Consider the following 12,411-nt stretch of genomic DNA (forward strand, 5'->3'; position numbering starts at 1 on the left):
CTGCTCGGTGGGGAGCCTGCTTCCTCCTCTCTCTCATCTCTCTGCCTACTTGTGATCTCTGTCAAATAAATACATAAAAAATCTTAAAAAAAAAAAAAAAAGTCTCTTAAATGAACATACTACTTCCCAAAATAAGAGCAACTGAAAGTTAAACTGTACAAGTTTACCTCATTATTGGTATAATGGAGATCCATAGACTGTCCAAAGGCAATTTTAGCCTTAGATCTCAGATCTTCCAGTTTAACTGGTCTGGGGAATTGAAGGATTCTATACAGACAGAATTTTAAGATAATTAATTTTCTTAGGCATAGTTAAGTAACATATTTAAAACAGTTATCTCTTTGGTAGAGAAATACAAAATAAAGTCTGAAACCGCTTTATGAATATTAAAAAAGCAATTGTAAAATGTTCAATGAAGAAAATGATTAAAATTAAACTATGTGACTTCTACATAATGGAACGCAATGAAATGGTTAAAAAGAATGAAGTTTATCCTTAGGGATTTAAATTTTGATTTCTGTATCCTTATCAACTCAACATTTTTGATCACCTATATATCATGTAAGTATATCCCCCAAATAAGTATTTAAAAATTTTAAATTCTAATATTTCCTTCCTATGTAGTAAAGGACTGGCCTGTACTGCCCATGGGAGGCATGCAGCTAAGCTCAGAGATTTCTATACCAGACTGTAAACTCTGTAAGGGGGAAGGACCATGTCTGTTTTAGTCTTTATTCCTTCACGGACCAGTACTTAGAATACTTAATAAACAGTGCTCAGTAAATGGAAAAGAACTGAGGAAATATCCATAAAAGAACAATAAATAGGGGGAAACAGGATGTAATATCTGGTATAACCCATTTTTGTAGACAATTCTGTGTAAAGCACATTTACTTCTTCAGGTTATAGGACTTATGAGCCTTTTTAAAGTCCTTAAAATGGATAGCTCTTTCATTAAATGAATTTAATGAGACACTAATAACAGAAATGAAATCCCATCTTCTTTAACTCCTACTAAACTTTGTTAGCAATTTTGTTGTCAATTACCACCACCGCCCACCACCACTACACTGAGATAGAGATACCCAGTAGAAGGCTAGGCTTATACCTTTGCTGATTAATTTATAGCCATCATTCCCACTCTCTTTCTCAAAGTTACTAATTAAATACATATCATATGATTGAGGTCTCTCAAACAAAATTATGAATGTTAACTCCATGTACATAAATTCTATATATCTGAAGGAATTATACAATTACAATGAGGAGAAATATATTTAATTTCCTCCAAGTAAAAATAAAAGGAATGCTAATATTTAAAGGCTGCATTATACAATGACCTTTTTTATTTCTTAAAATAAAAACATTAATCATTTCTAATGTTTAACCTAAATTCTGAGAGATTCTACTTGAAGTCTAAGTGCATGTTATACATTACCAAGGACTATTCCACTCTCAATTTGTAAGCCATGAACCTCCACTAAAGTCCAGAAAAAAACCCTTAATGGCTTTAATTATGACTCATTTGATTAAATCAATAAACTAAGATGTAATGTTTCTTTCCTTACCTTTTTTCCCCTCTATGTTCAAATTTGACTCGAACATCATTCTATAATGAAACGATAAATCATTTCTGAGATCAGATAATATTTCTAGAATTTCTAGGTCATTTTTTTTTCTTAGTCACCCCTTTCCTGCCCCCCACCTTTGTCACTCATTTAAAATAGAGGAGGGGGAAAGGATGTTTCATTTTCAGTGTGAACTCCAATTGACTGATTGTGTCCACAAAAGAGCCGACCTGAGAACGGTGCTGTTGAATCTGGGCTGAAAGCAAAGAATACCACAATCTCTTGGTGTTAGCACCAAGGGTATGAGACACTTGCTAGTCTGTTAAAGGGAAATATAGAATACTATACTCTCACTTTTTGTGTTGAACATCCCAAACAAATTTTATTTATAAAAATCAAAATAATGCTCATTTATAAATACAATACACTATTTTAAAATAAAAACAATTTGCTTATCTTAAATGCTTTAAGAATGGATGAAATATCATCATTAGAGAGCAATTACCACGTTAAATGATACTCTAGTACACCCATTTGGAAAAAAAAATGTATGACAAACAACAAAATATTTGACTTAAAAGTGTAAACGAGAAGACACTTTAACAAACCTTCTCTAAGACCGGGATATTCATGACAAATAATTCATTTAACAACAATATGTATTTATTAAAATATTAAAACAAATACCTGCTTTTTTGGTGATGAAGCTTTTGTTTTTCTGGTTTCCTGTAAAGATAATGCTGGTCGACTGGCTTTATGAAGAACAGCCAAATCTTGCATGATTGAGTTCAAAGCTTGCTGATCATCTGAGTATTTTAAAAGTAATATATACACAGGATTGTAATTTCAATATTTATTTATCATAGATATCAAACACAAAATTGATCATGAAATTTAATGCAAAATGCATTAATTTAACACAAAAAAAATGCATCTAGGACATTTTGAATGCCTACACTGATATTTTGGTGAAATAAAATTTTAATTTAAAAACTGAAGACAAATAACATTAAAACTGCCCTAGACTCAAGTACTAGTTTCACACTAGGTGTAACATTTACAGGCAAGATAAAGCCATTCTGATTCTTCTAACAATGTAACATCCGAGTATAGTGTCAAAACAGTCCCATCATAACAAATTACTTTCTATGACTCCTAAATAAAACATCAGTAGAGGGTCGCCTGGGTGGCTCAGTGGGTTAAGGCCGCTGCCTTCGGCTCGGGTCATGATCCCAGGGTCCTGGGATCCAGCCACATATCAGGCGCTCTGCTCAGCAGGGAGCCTGCTTCCTCCTCTCTCTCTGCCTGCCTCTCTGCCTACTTGTGATCTCTGTCTGTCAAATAAATAAATAAAATCTTTAAAAAAAACAAATAAGTAGAACACCTAAAATTTTAATTAAAGCAAGTTGGGTGGGGGAAAAATAAAAGACTTTCATCATTATTTGGCATTTATGTTCAAAGTACAAATTCCTTTTAGAGTTTTTCATCAGTACTTCAAGGGAGAAACAAAAAGCTTTATCTGTGGATAATGACCTAATGATATTTGGAAGTGTTTTCCTGAATTTCCTCACCATGAAGTTCAACAAGACTACAAACATTTAACAGACTATTTAATGATCTCAGCCATTAACAACTTAAATGGTAATAATGTAAGAAAAATGTATTCCTTAGAAAAAATGTGGTGAATCCTTAAGTGGTGAACCCCTAAAACTGAGTGAAAGGATCATGAACCATGAACTTTAAATTTCTTCCAAATATATAAATTTCTTAAGCATGAATCTCCAAGTAATAATAATTACATGCACTCTGGAAAAGTTCATGCCTGGCTTAAATCTCTTATCACATTTATATATGCTAATTTCCTTATTTTAAAAAAATGAGTACATTTTTTCTATTATAGATGTTAATAAAAGAGTAAAGAGGACCATTTGAATAAAAGTAATTTCTTAGTGAGATGACATACAAATGAAGGGCAATTTAAAAGTCAGGTTTCTGGGGCACCTGGGTGGCTCAGTGGGTTAAAGCCTCTGCCTTCAGCTCAGATCATGATCCCAGAGTCCTGGGATCAAGCCCCATATCAGGCTCTCTGCTCAGCAGGGAGCCTGCTTCCTCCTCCTCCTCTCTCTCTCTCTCTGCCTGCCTCTCTGCCTACTTGTGATCTGTCAAATAAATAAATAAATAAATCTTAAAAAAAAAAAAAGTCAGGTTTCTTCATCTAGTATTCTCTCTGGACATCAGAATCTAAGTAAGTCCCAATCTATTTTAGCAGTTTATTTTGAATGTCCCTATTAGGATATCCTGCATGACATGGTCATTCCAAATCTGTAAGTTAACTCAAAAAGTGTTTTAATCAAAAATCTATTAAGTAAATAAATACAAAACATTATACAAGTCTACATCATAAAACTTCTTTATAAAAGTGTTCTTCATGCACACAGAGAAAAATTTTTCTTCCCCATTTTATCCCTTAATTACAGACAAAAGTTGCTTTTGGTTTGAACTCACCCATCACGGCAACCAGCTCAACAATTTGAAAATTAAGAAAATGGTTCTTCCATCAGCATTCTTTACTTCCTGAGGAGGAAAAAAGATGAACACATTAGTAATAGAAATAGAAGAGGCAGCCACACACAAAATAATCAGAATAAGGTGTGCCTGGGTGGCTCAGTGGGTTAAAGCCTCTGCCTTCAGCTCCGGTCATGATCCCAGGGCCCTGGGATTGAGCCCCGCATCGGGCTCTCTGCTTGGCAGGGAGCCTCCTTCCCTTCCCTTCTCTCTGCCTGCCTCTCTGCCTACTTGTGATCTCTGTCTGTCAAATAAGTAGATAAAAATCTTTTTTTTAAAAAGTCAGAATAAATAACACTAACGAGAAAAATACAGTATTAATACTTTATATATTTTACTGGGGAAAGGTGCTTTATTTTTGCAAGATAATTATTGAGAATGAACTAAGGATCATTATCATAGTCCATATTAAATTTAACTCAATATTTTTCAGGCTCCTGTCTAAGCTAGAAAAAACAACAGAATTTTTCAAAGTCAAAAATCTTTTTTTCTTCCACTTGCCCAAAGTCGAAAATCTTTTCTTTTTTATTAAAAGGTTTTATTTATTTATTTGGGAGAGAGAAAGAGCAGGGGAGGAGAAGAGGAAGAGGTGGAAAGAATCTCAGGCAGACTCTGCGCTGAGTGCAAAGCCCGACTTGAGACTTGCTCTCATAACCCATGAGATGACAACCTGGGCCAAAACCAAGAGTTGGACGCTCAACTAAACCACTCAGGCATCCCAGCAAGGTCAAAAATCTTAGTAATAGCCCCATAAATTCCTACAGGGCAGATATAAAATGAGTAGAAAAGGTCATTACCTTTAAAGACAAAAAAGGAGAACATTAAAAATATAGTAAATATCTACAAAAATTCTCTTCCAAGAAAGAAAAAAAATGTCAGAATCAACTTTTTCAGAACTCTGGAACTACCCAAAAGGCTTGTAGCAATCTGAGCAGCATTTAACAATCTTAGTAAAAAGAGAGCCTCTAACCGTCCCTATTTGTATCTCCCACCCTTACCCCTGGCTCAAAAATAGCAATGTAGGGACGCCTGGGTGGCTCAGTGGGTTAAGCCGCTGCCTTCGGCTCAGGTCATGATCTCAGGGTCCTGGGATCGAGTCCCCCATCGGGCTCTCTGCTCAGCAGGGAGCCTGCTTCCCTCTCTCTCTCTCTCTGCCTGCCTCTCCATCTACTTGTGATTTCTGTCAAATAAACAAATAAAATCTTTAAAAAAAAAATATAGCAATGTAAACCAACAGTCTACAGTAATTGTGAAAATAAGCAGCCTGACTACCACTGGAGAGGGCAGAATGGAATTGGAACTTCTTCAAAGTCTGATTCCAAAAATAAATGCCATATAACCTATCGAGTGGTTGTTCAATAGACCCAACTTGAAAGGCAGAATTTATTTAACTTGACTAAAGTTCTTCCAGTGCAAAGAGCTTGGAGGTTTTGATGAAATGTAAAAAGAATTGCTGCATATCTAAACGGTCTGAGAGAGGGGAGAACTGTTGGGGCAAACAATAGGTTTTAGCCAAGTTGAGGAATGAGATTTCAGAAAGGAACTCTGAATAGCTCCAACAGATTCCTGGGACTCAAAGTCACATATATGCCCAGAACTGTTGCAAAATAAAGAAAGGCCAAAGACGGCCCTAGGCTTCCACCTAACAACTAAACTAACTTCAGTGACCACATACAACACAAAATACAAACGTTAAACAATTAGTGCCCAAAAGTCACTAAAAAGTAAGAACAATTAAAACATACTGGAGTTGGAGAAGAATCTGATTTCCAGAGGTGGCATACTTTTTTTTTTCTTCAGAAAAAATTCCGAGATATATAAATATAATATGACCCATACACTGGAGTGGGGGAGGGATGAGCAGAAATTGACTGTAAGGGGAGCCCAAATGTTGAACTACCTAGACAGAGAGATTAAATCAGATATTTTATGGGGGCCTGGATGGCTCAGTGGGTTAAGCCTCTGCCTTCCGCTCAGGTCATGGTCTCAGGATTCTGGGATTAAGCCCCGCATTGGGCTCTCTGCTCAGCAGGGAGCCTGCTTCCCCTTCTCTGCCTACTTGTGTGATCTTTCTCTCTGTGTCAAATAAATAAATAAAATCTTTAAAAATGTTTTAAAAATTTTAACACAGAGAGAGAGAGGAGAAGGGAGCTGGGGGAAATTGGAGGGGGAGACAAACCATGAGAGACTGTGGACTCTGAGGAACTGAGGGTTTTGGAGGGGAGGTTGGGTGAACCTGGTGGTGGGTGTTATGGAGGGCACATATTGCATGGAGCACTGGGTGTGGTGCATAAACAATGAATTCTGGAACACTGAAAAGAAATTTAAAAAATAAATAAAAATTTTTAAAAAAATTTTAATAAAATAAATAAATCAACTATTTTAAATATGTTCAAAGAACTAAGGAATGTATGAGAATGATGACTCATCACAAAGAATATCAATAAAATCCCAAAAACTTTAAAAAGAAACCAGACAGAAATTTCAGTTGGAAAACATAATATCTGAAACCATTACGCACACCAACTTATGCATAATGGGAATCCCAAAAGAGGAGAAAGAGAAAGGTGCAGAAAGAATATTTTTATAAAAGTGAAAAACTTTCTAAATATGATAAAAAAACAACTTACACATCCAAGAAGTCCAACAAACTATAAAAAGGATAAAAATCAAAGTGATCTACACCTAGATGCATCACACTCAAACCGTTAAAAGATAAGGAATCTAAGAGCAGCAATAAAGTAGGAACTCATCATTTACCAGGGATGCTTAAATGATTTTTGTTGATAACATAAGAAGGCAGAGAGCACTGGGTAACATTCAGAGTACTGAAAGAAAAAAATAAAAACTACCAATCAAAAATTCTATATCCAACAAAACCATCCTGCAAAACAGAAAAAAAATTAAGACATTCCTACACAAACAAACACAGAGAATTCATTACAACTAGACCTGCACTATAAGAAATACAAAAAGAGTTCGTCAGGCTAAAATATAAAGGACACTGGATGGCAAACCCAATCCACATGCAGAAAGTAATGGTAATTAATTACATATCTAAAGATAAAAAAAGACCGCAAAGGGGCTCCTGAGTGGCTCAGTGGGTTAAAGCCTCTGCCTTTGGCTCACGTCATGATCCCAGGGTCCTGGTATCGAGCCCCGCATCAGGCTCTCTGCTCAGCCGGGAGCCTGCTGTCTCTCTCTCTCTGCCTGCCTCTCTGCCTACTTGTAATCTCTGTCAAATAAATAAATAAAATCTTAAAAAAAAACAAAAACACAAAAATGTTTTTTGTTTCTTTTCATTTCTTCTATATGTGAATGTAATAGGTACAAAAATGGTCCACCCCAAAGATGTCCATATCCCATTTCCTAGAACCTTTGCAAATATATTACCTTACATGGCAAAAGGATCTTTGAAGATATGATACATTAACAAATTTAAGATGAGAGAATTATCCTGGATTACTGGGGTCAGACCTAACATAATCACAAGGATCCTTATAAATAAAGGAATAAGCAGGAAAGTGAATGTCAGAGTGATGCTGCATAGTAAAGGCTTGACCTGTCACTGTTGGCTTTGAAGATGGACCAGGATAGCCATGAGCTAAAGAATACAGGCAACTGCTAGAAAGTGAGAAAGGCAAGAAAAATGGATTTTTCCCCTTTAGCCTCCAGAAGGAGTCTGGCAGAGTCTGGCAATGCTGACACCTTGATTTTTAGCCCAGTGAGACTCATTTCAGACTTCTGACTTCCAAAAATTTAAGACAATAAACTTGGGTTGTTTTAAGCCACCAAATTTGTGGTAATCTGTTACAGGAGTATGGAGCGAGTACTTAAGACCACACCCAGTTTCTATGACTTGCCAGAGAACTCAACTGACTCAGCAATACAGTTCACACTAACAAGCTGTAATTTATTATGCCAAAAAGATAGAGGGCAAAATCAGCAAAGGGAAAAAGCACATGGGACAAAGTCCAGGGAAGGTTAGGGCTAGCTCTTAAGGATCTTTTTTTAATAGTCACATAGGACACGATTCCTCTTGCCCTCCACCCAGCCGTGAGTTATGACAACACATGTAAAACATCACCAATCAGGAAAGATTAGAGACTCAGCACCAAGGGTCTTATTAGGAGCTGATCAATAGGTATCCTCTGCCTAGCACATACCAAAATCCCTAACTCCCAGAAGAAAAGCAGGTGTTCAGCAAAAACTATATTGTTTGTAGAAGGAGCTTAGGCATGGTGAATCATTATTATCATTTAGGCAGTTGTGGACCCTGGTAAATTCTCAGATGCTAACCAAGGGTGGACCTCTTAGAGCAGTTCATTCTAAGGATACACAGTGAGGCCCACTATGTTAATTCTCTTCTACACAAGCAACAATAAGATATACACAGGTTTTTTTTTAAACTGCATAGAGCAATAATATAAAGTGTTTTGCTGTGCACATAATATGTAATAATATAATTTGTATAACGACAGCAAAAAGGAGAATGGAATTACATTAAAAAGTGTATGTATACCACTATAATTAAGTTGGTATCAACCCAAACTACACTGTTTTAAGTTATTAATTTTAATCCCAAGTCAATTCTAGAAAAAAGATGCAAAAGGAACAGAAGAAATAAATTAGCATACAAGAAAATATCTAACACAAAAGAAAGCAATAACAGAAAAATGAGAAACAAAGACCTAACACACATAAAACACAAATATAAAGTAGATGTAATTCTACCCATGTATAATTACATAAGTGGAATGAACAAACCACTTAAAGAATAGAGATTAGCACAACAGACTAAAAAGCACTGATCCAACCATATGCTGTCTACAACAGACACACACTTCAGATTCAAAGGCAAAACAGAATGAAAGTAAAAGGATGAAAAAAGATACCATGCAAGCAGGAGCCTTCAATCAAGGACCTTAAATCAGTAATCTAAACACCTACCTTAAGACCCTGGAAAAAGAGAGCACTGTAAACCCAAAGTAAGCAGAAGGAAGGAAACAATAAGGATTAGAGTGGAAATAAACTAGGAAATAAAAACACAATATAAATTTTTAAAAATCAATGAGACAAAGCATTGGTTTTCTACAAAGAGAAAATTAACAAACTTTTAGCTACATTAAGCAAGGAAAAAAGAGAAAAGATACAAATAACTAAGCTCAGGAATTAAAGACAGCATTACTATCAACCTTACAGAAATAAAAATAAGGAAATACTATGAACTATATTTCCAATGAATTAGATCACCTGGATGAAATAGACAAATTATTAGAAACTACCAAAATTAACTCAAGAAGAAATTTAGAAATCAGAATTCAATATAAAAACTAATGAGATTGATTTAGAAATGAAAAACTTTCTGCAAATAGAAGTCAAAACCAGATGCCTTAAAACATTTAAGGAAAAATTACTACTAGTTATTAAATGAGAGAGATAGAGTAGCGAAACCAAGTATTACTCTGATAACTAAACCAGACAAAAACATTACAAGAAAACTAGATACTCAAGTGAATATAAATATAAAAGTCCTCAACAAAACCTAGAAAAACCAAATCTAGAAGGTGAAAAAAAAAGAGATTATACACTATGAATATGTGGGATATATCCCACAAAAGCAAAGCAGGTTCAGCATACAAATATCAATGTAACAAATAATATTAATAGAATATAGGACAAAAACCAAATGATCATCTCAACAAAGAAAATGCATCTGCCAAAATCCAACTGCCTTAAATACTCAAAAGATTAAGAACAGAAGGGAATTTTCCTCAAGTTGATTAATAACACCTATGAAAAAGCCACAGCTAACATCATACTTAATGGTCAAAGACTAGAGGCATGACCCTGAGATGAGAAACAAGACAAGCATGGCTAGTCTTGCCACTCCTTTTTAATACTGAACTGCAGGTTCTATTCAGAAGATGAGGCAAGACAATGAAATAAGTGGAATCCAGACTCGATAAGAAGTGAAAGCATTCCTATTTGCAGGTGATGATGTTGTATAAAAAAAATTATAATAAATTCACAAAAACATTATTGGAGCTAATGAACAAGTTCCGCACAGCTGCAGACGGAACAGATTTTTTAAAAATCATTAGTATTTTTACATACTAGTAATGACTTTATGAAAATGAAATTAAAAATAATTTCCATTTGAATATTATTCAGCCATTAAAAGGATGAAATTTTTCCATATGCAACAATGTGGACGCAGCTAGAGAGTATAATGCTAACTGAAATAACTCAGTCAGAGAAAGACAAATACCACATGATTTCACTCATATGTGGAATTTAAGAAACAAGACAAAGGAACAAAGGAAAAAAAGAAAGACAACCCAAAAAACAGATTCTTAACTACAGAGAACAAACAGATGGTTACCAGAGGAAAGGTTGTGGGTGGGCCCGAGGGATGAGTGAAACAGGTGAAGAGGATTATCCTGATGGCCACTGAGTAATATACAGAACTGCTAAATCACTACATCGTACACCTGAAACCAATTTAACACTGTATGTTAACTATGATAAAAGTGAAATAAGAATTTTTTTTAAATCACATAAAAAGTGAAGTTCTACTTACCAAAAAGAATAAATTACTTAGGAATATGCTTTTAGAAACACAAGTCTTATATACACTGTTTATAAAACATTATTAAATAAAATTGAAGATCTAAATGTACAAAAAGGCATCCCACATTCATGGATGGAAGACAATATTTTTAAGATGGGAATATTTCCAAAGTGATCTATAGATTCAATGTAATCTCTATCAAAATCCCATTGGCTTTTTTTTTTTTTTTGGCAGAAATGGGAAAGCTGATTCTTAAATTCATATGGAACTACCAGAGGCCGTGAAGAGCCAAAACAATATTGAAAAGGTTGGAAGATTCACATATCCAGATTTCAAAGTTTATTAAAAAGCTACAAAATCAAAACAGTGGGAGTACTGACATAAGGATCGAGAGTGATGGAAAAGAACTGAGTCCTAAATAAACCTGAACATCTATGGTCAAATGATTTCTGACACAGTTGTCCAGACAACAGTGCATGAACAGTCTTCAGTAATGTCACTGACCTGGATATTCACATACGAAAGCATGAAAATGGACTCCTACCTCATATAAAATGCAAAAAAAAAAATGGATCAAAGACATAAATGTAAAAACTAAATTCATAAAACTCTTAGAAGGGAATAGAGGTATAAATCTTCATGACCTTGGATTATGCAACAGTTTCTTAAATGTGACACCAAAAGCAGAAGCAACAAATGAATAAACTGGTTTTCATCAATGATAAACATTTTTGTGCATCAAAGGACACTATATCAACACAGTAAAAAGACTATCCAGGGGCACCTGGGTGGCTTAGTTGGTTAGGCAACTGCCTTCGGCTCAGGTCATGATTCCAGGGTCCTGGGATCGAACCCCACATAAGGCTGGCTCCCCGCTCAGCGGAGAGCCTGCTTCTCTCTCTCCCTCTGCCTACTGCTCTGCTTACTTGTGCTCTCTCTCTGTCAAAAAAATAAAAATAAAAAATAAAAAATAAAATCTTAAAAAAAAAAAAGACTATCCACAGACTGAAAGAAAATATTTGCAAATCATATATTTGATAAGGGACTAGTATACCCAGGTATATACCCAAGAATACTAAAAACATATAACCACATAAAAACATGTACGCTAATATTCAATGAAGCATTAAAGAGTCCAAAAGCAGAAACTCAAAAGTTCATCAATTGATGGATGAATAAACAAGTAATATATATCCATACAACAGAGTATTAAGTCATTGAAAGGAAAGAAGGACTGATACCTATTCCAACATTGATGAATCCTAAAACATGCTAAATTAAATAAGCCAGATATAAAATGTCACATATATATGACTGCATTTATATGAAATGTCCAGAATAGGCAAATCTACAGACACAGAAAGATTAATGGTTTCCCAGGATGGGGTTATAGGAAATAGGAAATGACCGTAAGTCATAATATGTTCTGGAGTTAGTAGTAATGGTTATACAACTTTGTGAATATATTAAAAAATACGGAGTTATATGTATACTTTTTAAAAAGTGTATTTCATGGTATATGAATTATATCCTGGAAGAACAGAACAGAGGAAAGGGAGAGAGGGAGGCAGAAAGGGAGAGGAAGAAACCATAACAGAAGTGGGAGATTCTGTTAATAACTAGAGATCATTTGCCCACCTAGAAGAGCAACAGGTACTCAGCTCCAGTCAACAGATGTCTACACGAATTCATGCTCAGTTATCA

At 35.0% G+C, this 12,411-nt stretch overlaps 1 protein-coding gene across 1 annotated transcript in view; it reads right to left on the bottom strand.

Moving 5' to 3' along the window:
• The window catches only part of MAP3K2 (mitogen-activated protein kinase kinase kinase 2), an 85,320-nt gene that overhangs the window by 36,474 nt on the left and 36,435 nt on the right, over positions 1-12,411 (bottom strand). The window contains exons 2-5 of the mRNA XM_059394501.1: positions 4,074-4,142; positions 2,256-2,374; positions 1,569-1,609; positions 168-267 (exon numbers count right to left, since the gene is read on the bottom strand). Coding sequence (XP_059250484.1) covers positions 168-267; positions 1,569-1,609; positions 2,256-2,374; positions 4,074-4,077 — 264 coding nt within the window. The 5' untranslated portion in view covers positions 4,078-4,142. The remainder of the gene's footprint in view (positions 1-167; positions 268-1,568; positions 1,610-2,255; positions 2,375-4,073; positions 4,143-12,411) is intronic.

This window comes from Mustela nigripes, chromosome 3, assembly GCF_022355385.1.
Source record: "Mustela nigripes isolate SB6536 chromosome 3, MUSNIG.SB6536, whole genome shotgun sequence".
NCBI lineage: Eukaryota > Metazoa > Chordata > Mammalia > Carnivora > Mustelidae > Mustela > Mustela nigripes.